Source organism: Giraffa tippelskirchi, chromosome 7 (genome assembly GCF_054371585.1).
Source record: "Giraffa tippelskirchi isolate mGirTip1 chromosome 7, T2T-mGirTip1v1.2.pri, whole genome shotgun sequence".
In the NCBI taxonomy this organism is placed as follows: domain Eukaryota; kingdom Metazoa; phylum Chordata; class Mammalia; order Artiodactyla; family Giraffidae; genus Giraffa; species Giraffa tippelskirchi.
In genome coordinates this window covers 159,715,073-159,738,266 of record NC_137281.1, presented here as the reverse complement: position 1 = coordinate 159,738,266, position 23,194 = coordinate 159,715,073, and the positions used below count along the sequence as shown (strand labels likewise).

Genomic DNA, 23,194 nt, shown 5'->3' with positions numbered 1-23,194 from the left:
CTTGAGCACTCAGCCTTTTTTATGGTCCAACTCTCACATCTGTACATGCATGACTACTGGAAAAACCATAGCTTTTTCCAGTAGCTATACGAACCTTTGTTTGCAAAGTGATGTCTCTGCTTTTTAATATGCTGTTATTGACTGTATGTGTTACTAATAACTTTTCTAAGTTTGTGGATGGTCATTTCACTGTCCACAGTAATGTCTTCTGATGAACAGAAGCTCTTAATTCTCATGCTTAGTAATCACTTTGTAATGAAATCTAGTGTCTTTAAAAAGTCCCTACTCTAGATTATATGGTCTTCTGTAGTTTTTTTCTAAAAGATTTTAAAAAATTTTTCCTTTATCATTTAAATACTATAATCCATCTGGAGTTCATTATTTGTATACTGATTTTTTCCAGCAACCTTGCTAAATAAACTGACTTATAAATTTACTAATCTATCTGTAATTCTTCTGTGTATAAAATCAGATAAATAATGGTGGGGATTTTTCTTACATCCTGTCCTATTATATCCAATTCTTATTTCCTGTCCTATTTTTCCTGTCCTATTACAGTTAGAACCTCTGAGTAAAAGTAATGATAATAGACATCTTTATATTGCTTCATCCTTTCTTACATTTATCATTTGGCTGCGTCCGATCTTAGCTGAGGTGCACAGACTCGCTAGATGTGGCTCCAGAGTGTGCAGGCTCAGTCATTGCCGTGTGTGGGCTCAGCTGCTCCACGGCATGTGGCATCCAAATTCCCTGACCAAGGAAAGAGCCCACATCTCCCACGTTGCAAGAGGGACTCTTAACTCCTGAACCGCCACCAAAGCCCCTGTATTTCTTGTTTTAAAGAGTGCTGTGTTATTGAAGAACAATTGGTGGACTGGTTGTTATAGGTTTTTTAGGAAATATACTTTATCATTACAAAAATATTCCATGTTTGGCTTGCAGTGGTAGTTTATCATAAATGATTGTTGAATTTCATCAAAGAAAGGTTTTACATCATTTAGCGGAACCGTAAATTTTTTCTCATTGTTTTACTGTGGTGAATTACATGATAAATTCCTAATTTTGAATAAAACCTACATTTCTAATATACTGGTGATATATTTTTTACATATTGCTACCATGGGTACACTAGCATCTTATATGTGAATTTTTGCATATTTGTCCATATCCATGTTTCACTAGTACTATCTTTATCTAGTTTTAGTGTCAGAATTACATTCTTCTCACATAACGCATTAAAGAGTGTTCGCTCTTAGACTCCCTCCTGAGTTTAGGTGAGGTTGGAATTACCCATTGCTCAATGTTCGGTGGAACTTACTTGCAAACCCCTGTGGAGCTGGTGTTTCATTTGTGGGATGATTTTTAACTATTGAGTGAGTTTCTGTAATGCTTATAGTACAACTTACTTTTGGTTCCTTTTTAAATTCATTTTGGTAACTGTAGGGATTCGTCCATTTCACCTGCTTTCAAAAATGTGGCATAAAGTTACCTAGAATGTATCTGTTATCTTTTCAGTGTCTTTGGTAGTTACGTCCCTTTTTTATTTCTTTTTTCATTTTATTACCTTTCTTTTTTGCTTAACCTTAACACCCATAGTTTTTTTTCTCTAGAAGAATCAACTTTGGAGCTTTTTAAATTTATTATAGTTACCTCTATTTTTAATCCGTTCTCTATTTCATTGATTTCTGCTAGTTTCTTTATATTGGAGAAGCAAATGGCAACCCACTCCAGTGTTCCTGCCTGGAGAATCCCAGGGACGGCAGAGCCTGGTGGGCTGCCGTCTATGGGGTCGCACAGAGTCGGACACGACTGAAGCGACTTAGCAGCAGTTTCCTTATAATTTCCTTTCTGTCTTTGGGTTTATTCTTTTTTGTTGTGGTGATCTGAATTGGATACTTTTATTTTAAACTTTTATTCTTTTATATAAAAGTTTAAGCTTATACTTTCCTTCAAACTGCAGCTTAGTTGTATCCATAAACTTTGGTACCTTTTATTTTCATTATTGTTACAAGTTCAAAGTATTTACTCATTTTCATCTTGCTTTCTTCTTTCACCCATAGGTGTTTTTAGAAGTGTCTTTTTAAATTTTCAAACCTATGGGGAGGTGGTTTTTTCTTATTTTTGGTTTTAGTTACCTCTTCATCATTAATTATTAATTGAAATGCATTGTGGTCAGAAAATTAATCTGTAAGATACTGCTATTTGAAGTTTGTGGAGACTTGCTATGTGGTCTAGTAGTGTATACCATTTTTTATTATAAATATTTTGTGTGTGCTTCAAAGTAACATACCTTGTCTGGTGTGAGCACATGTCCTGTATGTATCCACTAGTTCAAGTCTACATGTGAGCCGTGTGTGGGTGTCTGGGGGGAAGGGAGAAGGGAGGGAGATGCATGTGTGACCGTTTCTTCCGTAGCTCTTCCAGTTTGGGTGTATTTTGAAGCAATCTTATTGGAGGGCTCCATGCTTAGAACAGTTATATATTCCTGGTGAATTGAAGCTTTCTGAATATTTAATGACTCTGTTTATCTGTAGCAATGACTTTTTGCCTTAAACATCTATCTTGTCTGGTTTAATACAGCTACATCAGCATGGACTGTGTTTTTCCTCCTTTTACTTCTAACCTTCCTTAGTCCTTACGTTTTAGGTTCATCTCTTATAAACGGCATAAGTCTGTGTTAAATGATCTTTACCTTTCAATGCGATGCTAACCTGTTTTAAATGACAGAGTGGATTTGTTTCCACTGTCTTCGTTTGCCCCTCTACCAGGTTCCTTTCTAACGCGGCCCTGTCTTTATGGCTGTACCTGTCTCTGGCTGCGCTGTGTGCTCACTGCTGCAGTCTCTCTCTGGGTGTTGGGAGCGGGCCCTCTCCGGCTGTGCACACGGGCTCCTGGCTGCGGGCTCTCTCTGGGTGTTGAGATCAGGGCCTCTCTGGCTGTGCACACAGGCTCCTGACTGCGGGCTCTCTCTGGGTGTTGTGAGCGGGGCCTCTCCGGCTGCACACGGGCTCCTGGCTGCGGGCTCTCTCTGAGTGTTGAGATCAGGGCCTCTCTGGCTGTGCACACAGGCTCCTGACTGCAGGCTCTCTCTGGGTGTTGAGAGCGGGGCCTCTCTGGCTGTGCACACAGGCTCCTGGCTGCGGGCTCTCTCTGGGTGTTGTGAGCGGGGCCTCTCTGGCTGTGCACACGGGCTCCTGGCTGCGGGCTCTCTCTGGGTGTTGTGAGCGAGGCCTCTCTGGCTGTGCACACGGGCTCCTGGCTGCGGGCTCTCTCTGGGTGTTGAGATCAGGGCCTCTCTGGCTGTGCACACAGGCTCCTGACTGCGGGCTCTCTCTGGGTGTTGTGAGTGGGGCCTCTCCGGCTGCACACGGGCTCCTGGCTGCTGGGTCTTCTCTTGTTGATGCTCATGGACTCTGCACAGGCTCAGCATTCGTGACCCATGGGCTTAGTCGCTCCAAGGCAGGTGGGGTCTTCTGGACCAGGGACCGAACCCTCGTCTGTTGCGTTGGTGGGCAGGTTCTTTACCACTGAGCCCACTAACATGGTTTTAAATGGACCACGATTCTTCCCTTGTCACCCCTTTTCCCTTCTAATGGTCTGTAAGTTACATAGATCTTGCTGTGCTTTTAGTGTTGATCCTAGAATTTTTAGCTTGAATATTTTTAAATGTATAGAGTTAATCAGTATCGTTAGCCTCCTGCTCAATACAAGACCTCTGGAGTGCTTTAATTTCTGCTCTCTCCACCCCCAAATGATAACGCTACGTTTGTCTAGGACTTCAGCTCGATTCCGTATTTCAGTCTCTTTACGACAGTTATTATCGTTGGCCCTCCGTAGCCATAGGTTCTGCACCCGTGGATTCAGTCAACTGCTGATAGAAAATATTATGAAATAAAACGAATCCCAGAGTGTCCCAGAGATCACCTTACTTGCCCTATGCACTCGTAGTTGTTCGCATACTGTTTCTCCGGATACTGTAGTGGGCGTTGTAAGTGATCCTGAGATGATTTAAAGTGTGTGGGAGGACATGCATAGGTTATGAGCAAATACCGCAGCATTTTATAAAAGGGACTTGAGTGTTCACAGATTGTTAATATCTGGGGACCTGGATCCAAATCCCCAGAGACACCAAGGGACAGCTTGATTGGGTCCCTACGTGATTGCATTTCCTTTGCTTAGTGCTTTCTTTTCTTGTGTCTCAGACCTATTTTGCTTTGGGCTTTTATTTAACTTTCATTTTATGTTGGTATACAGTTGATTTCCAGCCTTGTGTTAGTTTCAGGTGTACAGCAAAATGATTCAGTTCTCCAGTGCACATATCCATGCTTTTTCAGATTCCTTTCCCCGTAGCTCATTATTCACCGGGTGCTGAGTGCAGTCCCTGCGCTATGCAGTCGGTCCTTGCTGAGTCTCTGTGTTACAATTAGTGGTGTGTGGATATGTTAATCGCAACCTCCCCACTTTGGTAACCATAAGTTTGTTTTCTCTTTTTTTCCTGAAAAATACTCTTAAGAAGTTCCTATCGTTGAGTATCTGCTTTTAATCAAAGTCTTGACTTTTTGTCTGAAAATATTTTTATTTTGCCTGCACTCTTGTTGTTGTTCGGTTGCTAGGTCATGTCCGACTCTGCGGCCCCACGCACTGAATGAAGCACACAGTCCCTGTCCTCCGCTGTCTCCTGGAGTTTGCTCAAGTTCATGTCCGCTGAGTTGGTGATGCTGTCTGACCATCTCATCCTCTGCCACTCTCTTCTCCTCTTGCCTTCGGTCTCTCCCTGGGCCTTCGTTCTCAGATGACAGTACTGTAGTTTGACAGTTACTTTTTCTCTCTCATTTTCAGGTTACTGTTCTGCCTCATCTATGTCACAGACTTTATCTTAACTCCTCCTCTTCTTTAGGCGGTGTGTTTCCTTTCTACTACTTCTAAAGCCGTGTGTGTGTGTGTGTGTGTGTGTGTGTGTCTGTGATGACTTCATGTATCTAGGTGTGCATTACTCTGTGTCCTCCATGGGACTTGTTGGCTTTCTGAATCTGAAGATGGGTAACTTTCATCAAAGCTAGGAAATTCTCAGCCATTTCTACTCTGGGATTGTTCTTCCCCACTTTTTCCTTTCACTCTGGAAGTCCAGCTGCGTTTATGTTGGATGTTCTTATCATCTTCTGTGTTGCCCAGTCTCTCTTCATGTTTTCTGTCTCTGTATGTGTCTCTGTTGCGTGTCCTATAATGTCTTTAGATCCATCTTTCAACTGACTAATTTTTGTTTGTTTGTTTTTCCACAACTCAATTGCATTGAGTTTTTTAATTTCAGAAATTATATTTTTCAGCTCTGGAAATTCTGTTTGAGGCATCCCCAAATCAACCAAGTCTGCTTGGTTTTAATAATCCAGTGCTTCTAATATTTGTCAGTTCTCTCTTTTATTTTTTTTTGGTGCATACTTTTACATTCTTTGTCTAATTATTGCAGTATTTTCAGACTTTACAGTTCAGATTCTATGGGTTTTTTTTTTTTCTGTTTCTCTTGCAGTGGCTTATTTCTTTTGTGCTTAATGATTTTTTTTTAATTGTGCACCTGTGTTCTTTAAAATCTTATCTGTGGGAATTCTTTGTGGACTGTGTTTAAAGTATGTTCTTCCAAAAAGGGTTTGTGTTTTCTTCTAGTAGGCACCATTGGACACTTTAAACTGAATATAGTTTGAGGTCTTTTGGTCCACAGAGTAGAATTCTGGCCTCACACCCACAAGACTTCAGACTCGTGGCTTCAAACTCTCAAGGGAGGCTTTTCTTGTCTCCAGTTCCATCTGGAGCTGAGTTCAGGCTGGCTTTTATCCCCATTGTCTGCTACTGATACCCTAGGATCTCATTGAAGGCCTCTTCATTCAAGGGTCCTCACTTTTTATGTGGCATTTTTACACTTACACTTTCCTAGTGGGCTATTTGGTGATTTTAGGTTATGAGCTTCTATTTGATTCGACTTGATATACAGGCATCCTGGTGCGTGGGCTGCTTTCTTCAGGAGGTTTTGCATTTTAAACTTGTCCTGGGAGCCTGGGGACCAATGCACCTGAGGGCAGTTTAACCCCCCTGAGGGGCCACGGTATCCCAGGAGCTGCCCAAGCCCTCCCCCCTGCAGCGCCCTCCCTCCCCCCCAAGTTTGGGCTCCTGTCCCAGGGCCGGAGGCGGCATTTGCTCCACAAAACCCTGCCTTCCTTAGTTGCCTGCTTCTCACATTTCAAATTTTGTCTTTTTCTTTTTTAAAGATGATCATCTGTGTGTGTGTGTGAAGTTCTTTTGGTCTGTGTGCATTTACATGGATCTCTAAGATTCCCCTTATTTTCCAAGGAACCCAGCGATGACTAAAAGTACATCACTGTCCTTCACCCGGGATCTTTTGTATGGTAGCTGGAAGAGTGCCTTCTGAATTTCTTTCCTGCCACCGGCTGGGTCGGAAGCGTCTGGTCACCTCTCGTCCTCTGTGTCTTTCTACCTGTGGTCCGTTTTGGACAAAAGTGCTGTGCAGCGAGCACTGCTTCTCTAATCCTCTTAACCCCACCTGCTTCTTTTCACACTTGGCAAGAGACCAGAGTTCTAAAGTAAATCCCTAAGAAGGACGACCTCACCCTAAATGCTCCCCTCCAGGTTTAAAGCCATCAGTTCCAGAGAGAACCCCGGTGCACAGGTGGAAGGGTGGGGTGACAACATAGAGAGATGCTGTGATGATGGAACAAATCAGGAGCAAATCAAAAATGAGCAAAGTGGCATGTCTGGTCAGAAGCTAGCCCTTAACTTGTGGGTGGCACGGATTGCGCGTTCTCGCCCTGAACTAATGTGATTTCTCAACTTTCCTGTTGAGTATTTCCCACCGATTTGACGAGAGGATTAATACCAGGTTTTTATTTCAGATGAGTAGCACATGGTTCTGTGGGGTCCCGGTGAAGTCAGGTGGCTTTAATTTATGCTAACGTGATCGTCGTGAGTATCGTTCCGTAGAAAACAAAGCTAAAAAAATGGCAGGCACTTCAGACGTATCACATGTTCATTTTGATGAATGGTGTTTGAGGAGGTGGTTAGAAGTTCTTTCTCTTCCAACATAATATGTTCAGCCTGCCTGGTGTCTTCTTTGTAAAGGAGCTGGCGTCCTGCAGTGACAGACCCTACAGCCGGCAGTGTGTGACACCCAGTCAGTGCGGCCAGCCGCCCCCACCGTGAAACAGCGCTGCTTCGAGCGATTAATGTTTGAAGGAGCTTGTCGCTTCCTGCCGAGTTTGTGTGTAATGTACGGATTATGAGCCCCTCATAAAATCTCAGAGAAAGCTAATTGTATCAAGTGAGAGAAAGATGCGTTTATATTTTAATTCTAACTCCCTGAAGTTACCTCTGTGTACCTGTGTTTATCCAGAGGTATCGTCAATGTGTTGGTTTCCTGTCTTCGTCACAGGAAGCTTCCTTCCCGGGGAGGGTGGGGACACATTTCCCTGAACCAGCCACCGGTTGGCTGCGTCTGTCTGCCTGCCTGTCTGGGTCGGTGGAGTGGGCTGCCGTTGCAGGCTGTGGGCGCAGGGACCCTGCCGCACCCCGCCTCGAATCCAGGGGCTCGGGAAGTGGTTCGCTCTCTTCTTGTCCCTCAGTCCCTGGGAGGCCTTCAGGGAAGCCTCCCGGTGCTGCTCCCATGCTTGCAGACACTCTCTTGTTAAAGCGCCTTTGACTTACAACGCTGTGTGAATCACTGCTGTGCAGCAAAGGGGTTCACTCATACACAGATACGTGTTCAGTTGCTTCAGTCCTGTCTGACTCTCTGTGACCCCATGGACTGTAGCCTGCCAGGCTCCTCCGTCCATGGGATTCTCCAGGCCAGAATACTGGAGTGGGTGGCCATTCCCTTCTGCAGAGAATCTTCCTGACCCAGGGATCAAACCCAGGTCCCCTGCATGGCAGGCAGATTCTTGAGCACTGAGCCACCTAGGAAGTCCTATACACACATATATATACATTTTTCTTTTTAATATTCTTTTCCATTATGGCTTATGCTTGTTTATACCCTTGAAAGAGAAGGAGAAAAAAAGTTCTCAGGTTCCGAACCTTCCCTCTTGTATCACAGAACTAAAATGTAACACTGGCTTTCTTTCTGGTGTGTTTCTCCCATGCCTCTACCCTACTCCCCAGACTTTTTACTTAGAAAAAGGTTTAACTTGAGGGAAAAAAGAAAGAGAAGCACAATGAACCCCATGTATGCCTTTCACCTGGACTCACGAAGAGTTAGTGTTTTGCACTGCTTGCTTTTTTCTTAACTCTTTTGCTCTCAGAGTCCTGTCCCTCTCCAGAGCACCCCACTGCCCTTCCCCAGGCCCGCCTCCTCAGGGAGTGTCCAGGAAGGCACGCTGGTGGAGACCCCCCAGGCCACCTGCCCTCTGCTGCACGACCCCACCTGCTCCAGCGCTTGCTCGGTGTCTCTGGTGTGGGTCCCCTCTCTGCCTGGCACCACGCTAGGCTTGGAGGACATCCCAGGGGCCAGGCCCTGCCTTGTGGATCTGACAGTCTCACGAGAACCATCACACAGTCCGTGATGATGGTGGGAAGTGCTGGCCATGGAGGGAACTCGGGGTGCTGACAGTTGGGGCAAGCATACCCACGATCCCAAGATCTAGAAACGTTTTCACTGCTGGGCGAGCCAATGGGAAGAGGGGCCAACACGGTGCAGCAGAAAGTTTCCCCTCCCTGCCCAGAACCCCAGCCCCCACACCCACGGCCAGACGCCATGTCCCCCACAGGCCTCCCGTGCCCTCTGCCCCCCCCCCCCGCAGCCATAAGTGACCCCCCCTCTGAGTGCTCCTCTCTGGTCACCACCTCCCCGATCGCCTCCCTGCCAGCCCCTCCCGCGCGCCGGCAGCAATGGAACCACAGCCGCCGAGCAGAGAGGATCCACGCCTGTCCACACAGCGTGTGGCCGAACCCCAAGGAGGCATCACGGTCCTCGCTGGTCCAGACGCCGGCAGGCATCCACCCACGTTCCACAGCCCCGTGAAGCGGGGCGGGGGGTGCAGATACTGTGTCCCTTTTGCCAATAAGAAAGCACAAGGGAGGTCCTTTCCTGCTCAGACATACGGACATGACAACATACTCGGAGGTGTGACGGGTCCTGTTGGGTTCTTTTGGGAATACATAGGTGATCTAGTTACAGGGCGAATCAGAAGAGAGCAAGAACCCCTCTGGTGGTGTTGCAGAGAGCTCGAGAGTCAGACTTGTGTTCCCATCCCTGCTCTTCTGATGAGCTGTGCAGCTTTAAGTAAATTACCAAACTTCCTCAGAACTCACTTCTAGCATCTATAGAATAAGGATGCTAATATAACCACCTTGTAGAGTTAAATGCAATCATCTCTGCAGATACAGCAAGGTGCCTGGCAGGTGGTCAGTTTAGTAGATGGTAGCTTGTTGGTGTCGCGTCTATGTAACCATGACTTGCTTCTCTGATCATCTGTGAGCATCCTTGTGAGTGTCTGGGTCTCATTCCGCCAGGGCTGCCTCCCCGGGAGCCCCTCTAAGGCCGCGCATCCACGTGCGGGGTGGCGTGAATGGATGAGCGGGGGGCTGTCACCCCGTGCCAGGTGCCTCTTTTTCCCTGAACGCCCGGTTTAGCCTTCTGACAAAAGAGTCCGGGCGGAGCCGCTTTAGAGGAGAGCAGGCTTTTTCCTCTGCAGGACCCAGCCAGCATCCCCGGTGGTATCTCCACCGCGCGTTGGTGGGCACGGGAAACCCAGCACAGCTTGATTTTTATGGCTTAACAAGAGAGATTGTGCTTCCACCACCGTCTCAGCAAAAGAGCGTTGCTTTGACGCCTCAGCCGCACGAATGGAGTGACCGTGTCCGCGGCGAGAGATCAGCAGGGAAGAGGGAGGTGCCGGATTTCGGGCCTCAGCTTCAGGGCCGAGGCTCCTGTTTGGCAGATCGCTGGCCGCGCGTCCCCACGTCTGCTCCGAGAGCTCGGGGGGCTGCCGGGGGGTCTGCTCGCAGGGGGTTTAACCCGTGTCCTCTCTCGCCCCCGTCCTGCAGGAACGGCCTCCCCGGCTGCCGCCTGCGGACTGAGAGCGAGCCGGCCTGCGGCTCCCCGGTGGTCAGCGGGGACCCCAAGGAGGACCACACCTACAGCAGCGCCAAGGCCGCCGCCGCCCGCAGCGCCTCGCCCGCCAGCGACTCCGTCTCGTCCTCCTCTGCCGACGAGCCTGACGAGTTTGCCGCCAAGGGGGCCCCGGAGGGCAGCGAGGGCAGCTGCCCGAGCCGCGAGAGCCAGAGCGAGCCGGAGGAGGACGGCCGGCCGCGCGGCCCCCGGGAGGCCCCCGGCGACGGCGGCCCCGCGCCCCCGCACAAGAAGCGGCCGCCCTCGGCCAAGGCGCGGAAGGTGCCCAGCGACACGCTGCCCCTCAAAAAGAGACGCACGGAGAAGCCCCCCGAGAGCGACGACGAGGAGATGAAGGAGGCGGCGGGGTCGCTGCTGCACCTGGCGGGCATCCGGTCCTGCCTGAACAACATCACCAATCGGACGGCAAAGGGGCAGAAGGAGCAAAAGGAAACCACGAAAAATTAGCAAAAACAAGTCACTGATTTGTTTTGAACCTACGGCCATTTGGTTTCAGCATGTCAGGAGATTTCTAATGATTTGTGGCAATATCAGCAATTTATTATTTTTTTTTCTTTTTTTTTCCTTTGGTTTGGTTTTCTTTCTTTTCTTTCCTTTTTTTTTTTTTTTTAATTTGCGCCCCCCCCCCTTGGTTTTGGACCCTTAAGAATTTTATGTTTAAAGGAGATTGAAGCCATAGAACTCATATTGACACTCAGCCGTTTTACAAAAGCTTTTCATTACCTGAAGACAAAACCGAAAAAGCCAAAATGACCATTGCTTCCTCCAGCTTGTCTCAGAATCCCGCGGCTGAATCCACAGGGACGCAGCGGTAATGCCACGGGGACACACACCCAGCACTAGAAGGCACGTGTGCAAGGTCACCACCGATCAGGCCCAACCTTTAGGTTTAAGAGGTCAGGGTGTGCACCCAGCCGGGGTCAGTGAGTGAGCGCATGTAAGGCAACTGAGGAGACGGAAGGACCCCCAGGCCCCCTAGGAGCAGGCCCAGGCTCGTGGCACTGGGCATCAGGTGGTGCCAGGAGAAGCCTTGGCGTGGCTCCAGGCACGCAGCGTGAGGTGGGAGCAGGGCGGCCACCAGTCCTCTGGGCTTCGTAACCACGAGCCCGGCAGTGTCTCCGGAGGCGAACACTGGACCGCCCTTGTTCACGGGTGTCAGCGACTCAGGAGAAGAAACTGGGTCAGTTTTTAATGATGTTGCTGATCATTGGATTCTGTTCTGTATTAAATGAAAAGAAGGTTACACAAGCCATAAGCCTGAAGGTTGGTCCTGCTCACGTGCGCGTGTGCACACACACACACACCACACACACGAAGGAGAAAAAAAAACCTGATGCAAAAAACAAGCTATGTCTTCTTAACTGCCCAAGTGAAAATCGAGTTCCAAGAAATTACCATAGCTGTTAAGGAAATAATGGTACAAAACTTTTTCTGTCTGTCAAAATCATTTGATCCGAGTGAAAACAAAAAGCTACGGAAGCTGCCATTAGTATTGTGGTGTATTTTTAAAACATGGAAGGCACACTGATGGACAAACTAAAGTCAAACATGGCAAAAAAGAAAGAAAAAACTCCTGTACTGCCCTCAAAGTGGAGTTTGCAGTTAACGTCAGTCAGGATCATCTTTGCAAAAATCAAAATGATTTCCACATTCAGCCGTGTAGCCAGCAGAAATTTCTGATCCACAATGCATGGAATTCCTTTGAAAAAAAGAAAAAAAAAATCACAAAAACACAAACTTTTTTTTTATTCAAAAATAACAAAGTTCTTGTAAGGTAAATAATGTATTTAGCATGAAGCATGAATTATTTTCATATAAATATAGAAAATAGAGAAAAGGCTATGCCTCTAATTTTTAAGCCCTTAGGCTTAGAGGTTCTTTTGGTTTTCTTCTTTTTTCCTTTTTTTTTTTTTCCTTTCCTTTAATTTTTTTTCGTTTTTTTTTTTTTTTCCTTTTTTCCGATTATTTTGTTTTGGTTTTTTGAAGCAGGTGTTTAAGGTTTAACCTTCTTCAGGGACAAATTCTGACTGTTGGGGCGCTTACTCTGCAATACAAAAATCTTTCCGTGTTCCGGTAGGGCCTGGATGGCGGAGCTCTCCACAGCCTTGTCTGCACTTCAGCCCCCGACCCCTCGGATTCTCTGTTGAAAAGTGTGTCCTTTCTCTCTGTCTGTACCTGTTTACCATGACGCAATAATCTGAGGGCAAGCTGAGTAGTGAGTGTGTATGATAGAATCAAGAGAATCATGGGACACTGACTTGAGAAAACCAGGACCAGGATTTGGTTTCTAGGGAGAAAAGGCAGTGAATGATTATGCAAATTTGCCAGGAGAAGGGGAAACACACGACTGGGCCTTATTGGATGAGGGTGTGAGCTAGGGTTCCCTGAAGGAGAGAGTGATGCGGGCCTGGGAAGGACCAGCCCCCAGACGTTCTCCCGCGAGGCCGGCTCATGGCGGGAAGGAGGGGCGGCCGTCCCTACCACCCGGGTGCTTGAACCGACCTGGAGTGAAGCCCACCTAGATTGTGGGCTCGGAATTCAGACCCCCAGGTGACGGCACACGGCCCGGAAAAAACTCCTGTTACCTTTGCCTAAAACAAAGGAGTTAGGGAGATCAGAGGAACCTCTAAAAGAATTTGATCTTCCGTCCACACGGAAGGGAATTTTAAAACAGAAAAACACCTGCTCTCAAGATACGATGGTGAGGGAGAAGGAGGGGACTGGGGTGATCTTGATTTTTTAAAACAGGCCGGGGTGGGCTGTTGCGGAGCCCATCTGCCCGCACCAGGCACGGCCCGCAGCTCTGTCGGCCGGGCCGGCGGGAGAAGTGAACCCGCGGGCCTCTTCCTCTGGGCTGCTGGTGAGAGGAGCTGGAAACGAACAGAGAGGCCAGATTCATTGCTGAACCTGAGTGCGCCCCGCGTGCTTGTGCGGGGTGCAGAGAGGTGGGAATCAGGGTGTCTTCTTGAGGCGCTCTGTCCCCTCCGTCTCCCCAAACAAATGTCTGACACCCCAAAAGCCATCCGCAGCTGCGGGCCCGGGCGGCACTTGGTGGTGTCCGCTCACCAAGCCCACCTCAGTCCCCCAGCCCTCCCAGATCAAATCCAGACTTCCCTCCCGAAAGGCAGAGACAAACATCCAGGACTCTTTTTCTGGCGGGGGTTCCTTCTGATGGCGACCCCCACCGGTGGGCTGTCTCCCCTCATTTCCTTTTTTCTAAAGGAGCAAAGGCCTCTTTTAGAAAATAATAAAATGCAATGTGTGTGATTTACTTTTCTGATCTCTTTGAGAAATAGAGAAATATCTTATAAAAGTGTGTTCTTAACTCCAGAACCACTCTTTTTGCATAAATACCTCATCGGGCAGCTTTCTAAGTGTTACTTCCTGCGTCTCCTGCAGTCCCTACACAGGAGCCGCTGGGAGACCTAGGGGAAACTTTAGTGAGGGTACTTTTTTCTATTTTTCTTCTGTTTTTGGAGGCATACACATTATGCATAACCAAAACAATGGCTCAATTGTGTTTAACTTTGTATTTTGATTGTTGAGAAAAAAAAAAAAAGTATTGATGTGTATGTGGCCGTTCATAGTGACTTCATCGCGGAATGAGGTTGTCCATGTCCTTGCCAAGCCCGGGGGCAGAAGACGCCCTCTCTCACCCCCTCCTCCAAGAGCAGTAGAGAATTTAAGCACAAGCCTATCTGTGAAAGAATATTTTGCTCAAGTGTAATTCACTCTAGTCTTGGAATTTCTTCCCAAACATCAGGTGTCCTTTTAGCTTCCAAACTACCCTCTGTACTCATTCAGTCTTGACAAAAATCACCTGAGCACCGTCCAAGGGGTGTGGTGTTTTTGCTTTGATTTCTCCTGCTGGGAGAAACGGTGTTTCATGTGTCATTCCAGTATCTCACATACTCACGGGGGGCGGGGGGTGGGAGGGCCAGTGGGGAACTATAGCAATATTTGAAGATGCTTTTGGGAAACAACCGTGAACACGTCAGCACCGTGACATCCGCATTTACTTGCTGTCAGTCCTTGGACACATTTAAGAGAGGAGACTATGCTCTTTCTTCTTAAATGATATACACATAGAAAGTTATTTTTATGCTATTACAGTTGTCTCTTATCTTTACCTAGTACTTTGTGGGAAGGGTCTGCATCATTGATTTTCCCAGCCTTATGCTACACCCTAAGCTCCTATTTCCCTTCCCCCCCTCTAAGCAGTATATATATATATACGTTCAAGAGTTCTTTGGTCAGATTGTCTATCTGAAACTAAAGTGAACCCACCCCACATCCAGACGGTGGTTTGAGAAAACCCTGGCCAAGACAGCTGTGGCAGATTTTAGTCTTGGGGCCGCGTTTTTCAGGACTGTGGGAGGCTTCTCCCAAGAGCTGGTTTTTACCCCTGGAGAGGCCCTGAGGTGTCTGGCCCTGGCTGGGCGCGGCGGGGAATACCACGGGCCGCTGGAGGAGGCCGTCTCACCCGGGGTGGGGAGCGGGGGGCAGCTTCGCGCTGTGGGCTTTGTAGGGTGAAGATCTTCCAGATGGCCTTTGTGTCCAGCTCAGTTCTGGGGCACAGCTGGAGTGCTCAGTCCCAAATGGCGACCGGCCCCCCATCTCGGTGACCCCCGCCCCGCACTGCACACGTGTGGGCCCCCAGCCTCACCCAAGAGCTCTCGGAGGAGGAATCAAGAGTTCTGTACAAGTGCCCTGCATGGGAGGGTTTTCCATACGGGACTGGATTCAACTCAGTATGACTTCTCTTTCCCTTTAAACTTGATTCAGGTTGGGGCTCGTTTCTTTCTGGTGGATCACAGCTGCCCAGATGTTGCCATTTTCTTTTTTATGTTTCTGTAGAGGAGTGTTTTTCTTTCATCTTCAGGATTCCTTTTTTTTGCCACCAAAAGAACACGTTTGAACTCCGTGTCCCCTCTTGATTGTGACTTTACCAGTGTTGACAGTTCAATCCTTCGTGGCGTAGGTCCCAGCTCGAATACTATATCAAACACTGTTATGCACATAACGCAGCACTGTGATCTAATTTAAATAATACTTTTTTATTATTTATACTACTATATATAATATACATCAACACTTTTGCTATATAACCTAAGTGATAACCCTCTTTTTAGTTACCTGCCAAAACTCGGGACTTTGGTTTATATTGCAGTTAACACAGTTACCAAGTTGGAATGGTGTCTTTTTTTTCTTTCTTGTAATGGAATGTGTAAATCAAAGTATGTACGTCGTGCGGTGTTCCCGTTCCTGGAGTCCCATGAGGATGTGCACATGGCGATCAGTGTTCTGTATAGACCCACCTGCCTTTGTGGTTCATCTGTCAGCCCCCCTTCCTTGGAGAGCGCGCCGGTGATGGTGGTCAGCTGCTCTCTCTGCCCCCTACTGGTTATTCTTGAATTAAGCACAGACTCCGTTGCTTTATCATGAATAATGTGTGTGACCTTGCAATTCTTCCACAGTTCAGCAAACAAGTGCTAGCGTCACTGACCAAAAATTAAGGAAGGAAAATCCGATGTTTCAAACGATCCATCTTTTAACGGCCGAAACCAATGTGTCTATGGTGCTGCGTTTTGCTGTCTGTCCTACTTTTGAAATCAGACCTGGGTGAAAGATCACTTCTGACTTAACTGTGATCGTGCTCACAAGTACCCTTCCTGTCCGTTTTGTTAGCGCTGAAATCAAGACTATTTATTTGGAATAGATACAGCAGTGTTTTCCACTTCCTTTGCAACAGTTGAGAACAGCCTTCCCTACTTTTTGCAAAGAATTAATATTCCATATTGGATTCGCAAAGACTTCGATATGGTGAATCTAGCAAACCTAGAAATGTCTTTCATCCTTTCATGACTGTGGCCTGAGTTCCCAACCCCTCCCTTTTTTTAGATGAAACTCTTAGCACAAGTTCAGTTATTTAAACATTCAGCATTTCTTGAGTATGTATGTCGAGCCATCGACACAGCTGATTCAGTAACCAGTCTCCTGCTGTCATTCACACTCACTACTTACACTGCCATGGTGACAATGTGGAGGAAACAAGTATCCGTGTGTGTCTGGGAAGCATTATACACTTGTACATTTTTTTATACTCTGATTCTGTAACATTTCTGAGTTCTGTTTTTGTTTTACAGAAAAATAAATAACAGTGATAAAGCAATCAGAAGACAAGAGGTTTACTCTCAATACTTAGGGTCGTCTGACCTCTGGCCAATAGACCTCCATGGCCAAGTTTATTTACTTAGAGTAATAAGTTTTCAAAAGCCAATTTTCGTCGGTGTTTTTTTCTGTATGAAACTGCCAATATCATGAACAGAAAGGGAGAACCGTAAAGGAGAAAGTGACGTTCAGTTGGTCTGTGTTACCTAGAGGAACAGTGGAAGCAGGCACAGCCCGCCCACCTTGAGGGACCTGATGGTGTTGCTTTGGAGGCATCCATACTTGCATTTCGCATCCTTCGTATGTAATCATATTGCCAAAGACAAACTATTTCATCATTTATTGTAAATAACACTTTTCCCCCAGACCTACCATAAAGTTTCTGTGATGTATTGTCTTCCAGTTGCAATAAAAATGACTGAGTTGCATCAATTGAAGAAAACTGCCACGTAGTATTGTGTGCACTGCGTCTCCGTAAGCAAACGCTCAGCAGTAAAATCATCTGTATTTTGTGCCTGCAGCAGGGTGTGTGTGCCGTTTTTTACGGCTTGGTGTTAGAGCCTCCGCGGCACTTAGCCCTGCCTTTTGTGTTGTGCTCAGTCACGTCCAGTCACGCTCAGTCTTTGCGACCCCGTGGACTGTAGCTGCCAGGCTCCTCTGTCCATGGAATTTTCCAGGCAAGAATACTGGAGGGGGTTGCCATTTTCTCCTCCAGGGGATCTTCCCGACCCGGGGATCAAACCCACTGCTCCTGAATTGGCAAGTGGGTTCTTTACCGCTGCGCCACCAGGGAAGTGCAGCCTGTTCTCATACATGCTTCCTTCTCAGTAGAAAACCACACACCTTTTGCAAATACACAGATTTGCTGCGGAAGGCCGAGCTCACCTGTGGGTCTCAGGAGAATTCTAGGTCTGACCTAAAGAATGACTGGACAGCAGGCCTCCCACCATGAACTTGTGGTTAAGACAAACTGCGTTTTGTTTGGAAGTTGTCAAGCAATGTACTAAAGTTATACAATGGGGCTGGAGCCTGCCAGCCTATCCCAGGTCCTTCGGGCTTCTGAGGATAACTTGCCGAACCCTGAGGCTCGGACCTCGAGGGCCACACACGCCCCCAGGAGCCCAGAAGGAGCCAGGTGGCAGAATAGTGGCTGGGAGCAGTCCTGGGGCCCAGGGCACCAGGACCGGTGCCGGAGGAGGGGAAGGGCGTGCTTTCAGAGCCCTGCATCCTCTCTGACAGTTTCGCTAGTGGGCTGTGTGGACCCGGAGATCTCGCAGCAGCAGTGACCCCAGTAGACCTCCACCGCCTTCACCTGGGCCCCACACGGGTGTACCTCCTATGCTCAAGGCGTTACTGGAAGGTCACTTCGAGCAGGGCCTGCTGGGCTGGATTCCCAGCAGACCTCAAACTGCCACCCCAGGATCCGGTGGGTTTGCCGGTCCACTTGCATTGTTTTTCCACCTTCGGAGCAGTGGTGTTCCCTCCTGGATGAAAAATCTTTCACATTTCAGGGAAATTGATTAGGAGGGAAAGCAGAAAGTCATTTGGATCAAATCGGCTGAACTGGGTAGTTGCCCGAGTTGGGTAAGGCTTAATACCAAAGTGTGGCCACCACCATCAAAGGTCTATACCAGACATTCCGTAAGTGATTCTCAAAATATCTGCAGACAAGACGCCCAGTTAGAGTATCAGAATATCTGAGGGAACTCTGTCAAGATGATAGACTAGGACTTGCATGCTCAGTCACGTCCGATTCTTTGCAACTACCTAGACTAGCCGCCAGGCTCCTCTGTCCATGGAATTTTCCAGGCCAGAATACTGGAGTGGGTTGCCATTTTCTCCTCCAGGGGATCTTCCTGACCCAAGGATTGAACCTGAGTCTGTTGCATCTCCTGCATTGGCAGGCAGCTTCTGATGACACCTCCAAAATTCTGTTCTGACCTCCAGGGGATGTTGACCGTTCCACAAAAGAGAGGGGGAAGAATCTGGTAGGTGTTTGTTACCTGCAGTGAAGACTCCAGCGGGGTCAACTGGAAGATGATATAAGTGGGAAAGGAGGCAGGTGAAAACGATGGGATTGAAATCACACTGCATCACAGCAGAATAAAACGGCCACCGAAGTCAAACTCACCTTATTAGGTATTGCAGAGTATTTTTGTTCTTTATTAATTCAAGAAGCATTCGGGGACTTCCCTGGTAGCCCAGTAGTAAAGAATCTGCCCGCCAATGTAGGGGACACGGGTTTGATCCCTGGTTCGGGAAGACCCCACATGCCCTGGGGTAACATAGCCAGGGCGCCCCAGCTGTTGAAGCCGGCACACTCCAGAGCCCGCACTGCGGAACCGGAGGGGCCAAGCGGTGAGCGGCCTGAGGACCGCAACCCGGGAAAGCCCGCCCGCGGCAACCCAGACCCGGGCCAGCCGAAACCAAATGAATAAACAGAGCTAAAACCAGGGGGCGCGTTCATTTAGCACCCACTCCATCCCGGTGGCTGCTGGACCACAATGACAAGGAGGGCCCGTCTGTCGGGGACTTAAAGCTATAGAAGCGGAGGTGAGAAGGGCATGCGCTCGGGTGCTTAGAGGGCCCCCAGAGGAGCCAGGGCCCGTCTTCCTGGAGAAGAGCTTCCCGAGGGCTCAGCAGCGACAGTCTTAGTGAATTAGTTCAGCGTATCGCCAGATGACTGGCCTGAAGGACAGCACCAGGTCTGGCCCTGAGCCACTTCTGCACGTGTTCAAGCAGCTTTACCCCCTTCCCTGTGCTCACCTGCCCCTCCGTCTGCGTCCTCTGCCCCCATCAAAGTGGGGCCAGAGCCGCTGCCTTCCTCTTCCCCGAAAAGAGGGAAGCAAAGGAATGACCAGGGTCTTCACTGTAGTAATGTTAAAAGCAGCTTGGCATAAGTGTGAAGAAAGAAGAAATCAAAAGTACTAGTGAAGCTTACATTCCGTAAGTGACTTTCATTCCATGGTTTAATAGCAGCATTGGCGATTCGGTGCTAGGCATTGGGAAACTGTATATCTAATGTCCTGGGTTTCCTTTGAGCAAAAACTACAAGATTCTGGACTCTGCCTTGAGGATGTAATTATTTGCTGGAGAGATGCTTTATTTGCATATTTAAGTAGCATGCAAGTTCTCCTCTAACGTTTAGGTAATCTAGATGTGGCCTCTTTCTGCTTGTTAAAACTTCTTCCTAGACAATTGAAAATGGATTGTTTTTGGAAAAGATCAGACAACACTGCCTTCAAAGCTGTGTGAATCCTCAGGGCAGTGACAGGACGCCCCGCCCCATCCCGGGTGCCTCGGGGACCACACAGGTCAGGCAGTGCGTCAGTGCGTTGAGGCTGCCCTGGGTGAACGGCCGGGAGCAGCACCATGCCCGCACCAGGTCCTCCTCACCTCCTTTTGACGGCTCTGCCTGTGAAAGGAAGGGTTCTGCACTAAGAAACCATCATCCTTCTAGAAAATTCCAAACAGACGAGAGCAATTTCAGAGACAGTCTGGTATGATTAGAAGGCTTTTGTTTATCGTCTGAAAGCTCACGTCTGTCACCTAGGAATTAAATGGTCCTGTAAGCGCCTGCGTGCATGCTCCATCGCTTCAGTCTGACTCTGCAACCCTAGACAGCCACCCGCCAGGCTCCTCCGTCCGTGGGACTCTCCAGGCAGGAATCCTGGAGCGGGTCGCCATGCCCTCCTCCAGGGGATCTTCCCGACCCCGGGATCAAACCCAGGTCTCTGGCGTCTGCTGCCTTGCAGGAGGATTCTTTCACCCGCTGAGCCACCTGGGAAGGCCCGCTGTAAGTGCACAGACATAAATGTGCTTTGGCCATTTTTAAATCGATTGGGATGTAAAACTAGGGGTTCAGGAACTTGCCAAGGACTGTTTTTTAAAAGACTCAAATATAAGCGAATAAATCAGTTTATTTGCTGTCCACCTCTTCCCTTTGTTTCATGTGAATAAAACTTTCCAGAAGAGTGCTATAAATAATACTCATAGCAATAGTATCTTGGTTTGAAATCATTCGCGGGCGTCTGGGGATAGTCTCCTGACGTTTCATGTTGCTCCATAATAAAGCACTTATGGAACATATGACCAAATCTCCTTCGAGATGCAACAATTTATTTGAGAAGGATCAAGGAATTCTATTTTTTCTCATCTGTTACTCATCTAAAAACTGATTTCTAAAAATAGGTAATATGGAAGAAGCACTGTGTGATGAGGGAAATCTGAAAACAAGACAGTGGCTGACGTCTTAAACCCACTGGCATGCAGCTTCTTCGTTAAATGGGTCCATTTTAGTCACATCATAAACCTGAAAAGGACATTAGGGATCGTTAAGTCCAAACTCCCTGTTTTACAGACCCAGCAGCTGAAGTACAGAAAAATTAAGGGATTTGCCCAAGGTGACGCCGCTGGCCAGTGGCAGCTGGATTCAAGGGGGCATTTTCCTTCTTGTCTTTTGTCATATCCGTCTATTTGATATGTGATTATAGTCATCACATCGGTAGAATTTCATTGCTGGCAGTTCCTCAGATGGACACACTTAGTATGATGTCTTATGCATTTTCCCTACAGCTATAGCGAGAAAGACAATCTTTGTAAATGATCCATAGCGCTCTGTTGAGTGGGAGGCCTGTTGTCTCCAACTGTTACCTTCCTTTGCATTGTTTGCGTTGCTTACATGCCTGCATGGTCAGTCACTTAGTTGTATCTCTTTGTGACCCCATGGACTGTAGCCCAACAGGCTCCTCTGTTCACAGAACCTTCCAGGCCGGAATACTGGAGTGGGCTGCCATTTCCTACTCCAGAGGATCTTCCCAACCCAGGGATCAAACCCGAGTCTCTTGCATCTCCTGCATTGGCAGGTGATGCTCTATTCTATTAATGCCACAATGAAGATTTTCAGACATGTGGCTATTTGCATATTTACAACTTGCCTTTTGGTTAGATAGCCTGTTGGAACAGAGTGTGACCAATGTTACAGTACTTTATATACAGGCTTTCCAAAAGGCATCAGTGGCAACGGCAATGAATGAAAACCCCAATTTTGCTGCACTCTTACCAGTATTGGAATTCATTTTTCTCTTTAATTTTTCCTACCAGACAAAGGTATTATTTTATTGCTGTTTTTTTAATCAAGGTATAATTGACAATTTATTACTGTTTGAGTTTTCATTTAATCACTAGAAAAGTTACATGATTTCTCATAATTTACTGGCCATTTCTTCTCTCTTCTCTGAGTCATCTATAATTGACACTTGAAGAGTTGGAGAAAGAAATTAGAATCACAGTCTCTTTTCTAGCAGTGTTCCTGGTTAGCCATTAAATGAAGTCACAATGACCAACCATATCAACTGACCCCAGATGGTCTCATCTTCAGACACCAATTGTCCTTATACTGAGGCACATTCCAGCCCCTAAAATGTTTGACTGAAGTTCCTAGGACTTCAAAGGCCACCAAGATGCAAATGTAAATCATCTTGCACATGGCAGCCGTTTATATGTTTGAATAATTTCCTCCCTAAATCTTGTCCAGCATAAATATTCCAGGTTTTGTCTATTCTTTCTTCTGGACATGACCCAGTTGGTGGTCAGAACTGAGCCCAGTTTGATGATGAGAAACGATCACTTCCTTCATTCTAGCTCCTCTATTTCTATTACCATCACCAAAGACGCAAAAACATTTTTTTTCAGAAGTCATCTCACACCAGGGATTCGTGTTGAGCTTGCTATTAACTAAAACAACTAAGTCCTAGCTGCTGGTCCACTTCTCCAGATGTTCATCTTGGATCAGAGCACAGGACTTTCTCTCTATAAATGTTACCTCCTTAGATTTGGTCCACTGCCAAAGTTGGCTTCCTTGCGAAAAGCTCACAAAACATTCCTGTAATAATCCGTCCAAGAATTTTGCCCAAGGATAGCATGGAGACCATGGATCTGAAGTTTGCAGGCAGTCTTCTGTTTACAGCCAGAAAGTTGCAGGGGCTTCCCTGGTGGTCCCGTGGCTAAGACTCCATGCTCCCAATGCAAGTGGCCGGGGTTCGATCCCTGGTCAGGGAACTAGATCCTACATGCCACAGCTAACACCCAGTACAGCTACGTAAATGAATCTTTTTTTTTTGAAAAAAGAAGTTCCAGCGTAATGCTGAGTGGTATTTGTGCATTTCGTGTGCAAGCCCACTTAGAACACTGCCATATCTAGCGTGTGATTCGTCTCTAAATACAGTCAAATACATCTAAAGTCAAGAGCTCTCTTTCTAAAACATTCAGAGCTTGAGTTTAGTTACTTCTGGCCCCTATTTGTTTTTAAATACTTGACACTATCCAGCATGGCCTATGTATTTAAGCATCCAGAACGTCCGTCGTCTGAGAAGGCAACCCAAAACAAGAAAGTATGGAGAAGGAATTAAAGAAATAAATTTAGGAAGTTTTAAAATAGACTTTTCCATGTAGAGAGGAATAAAATGATTCTCTAAAGCAAACATAAATAAATAAATAAATAAAATAGACTTTGTCCTTCGCAATCATAGTCAGCCCACCCTTGTTTTTCAGCAACTATCTGCCAATCCTGATGATGCGAGGGAGACATGAAAAATAAGGCTCCTACCTTCAAACATGGTCACTTCCAAAAACCCGCTGTATGGAGTCATGGGCATCTCAGTGGCAGTTGATATATGTTCCCCAAACTTCTCAGTAGTGGGTGGTATTTTCCAGACACAAAATACTGGTTGTGAAGATCAATATAGCCTTTGTCTTCCTCTTCCTCTTGCCCGCGTGTCTCCTCTTTTCACCTCTGTTGGCTGGTGAGAAGTTACCTAAGAGCCTGTTTGCCATCTGCAGACACGACCGCCCCTCCCATGGGATGGTTTCTTACTGATCTTTGCTGTTGGCCGC

General features: G+C 47.2%; 1 protein-coding gene and 1 long non-coding RNA gene across 24 annotated transcripts in view; one reads left to right on the top strand and one right to left on the bottom strand.

Moving 5' to 3' along the window:
- Positions 1 to 13,396, top strand: part of FOXN3 (forkhead box N3) — a 538,038-nt gene extending 524,642 nt beyond the window's left edge. For all 23 annotated transcript variants that reach the window (XM_081510806.1, XM_081510807.1, XM_081510823.1 and 20 more), the window contains one exon: positions 10,045 to 13,396. In XM_081510806.1, the coding sequence (XP_081366932.1) occupies positions 10,045 to 10,576 (532 nt within the window). In that variant the 3' untranslated portion in view covers positions 10,577 to 13,396. The remainder of the gene's footprint in view (positions 1 to 10,044) is intronic.
- A 5,844-nt stretch (positions 13,397 to 19,240) lies between these two features.
- Positions 19,241 to 22,987, bottom strand: LOC145513869 (uncharacterized). Its single transcript, XR_014059723.1, has 2 exons — positions 22,908 to 22,987; positions 19,241 to 19,715 (listed from the first exon to the last, which is right to left on the bottom strand). It is a non-coding gene; the product is annotated as an uncharacterized LOC145513869 (long non-coding RNA).
- Between the last annotated feature and the right edge of the window lie 207 nt (positions 22,988 to 23,194).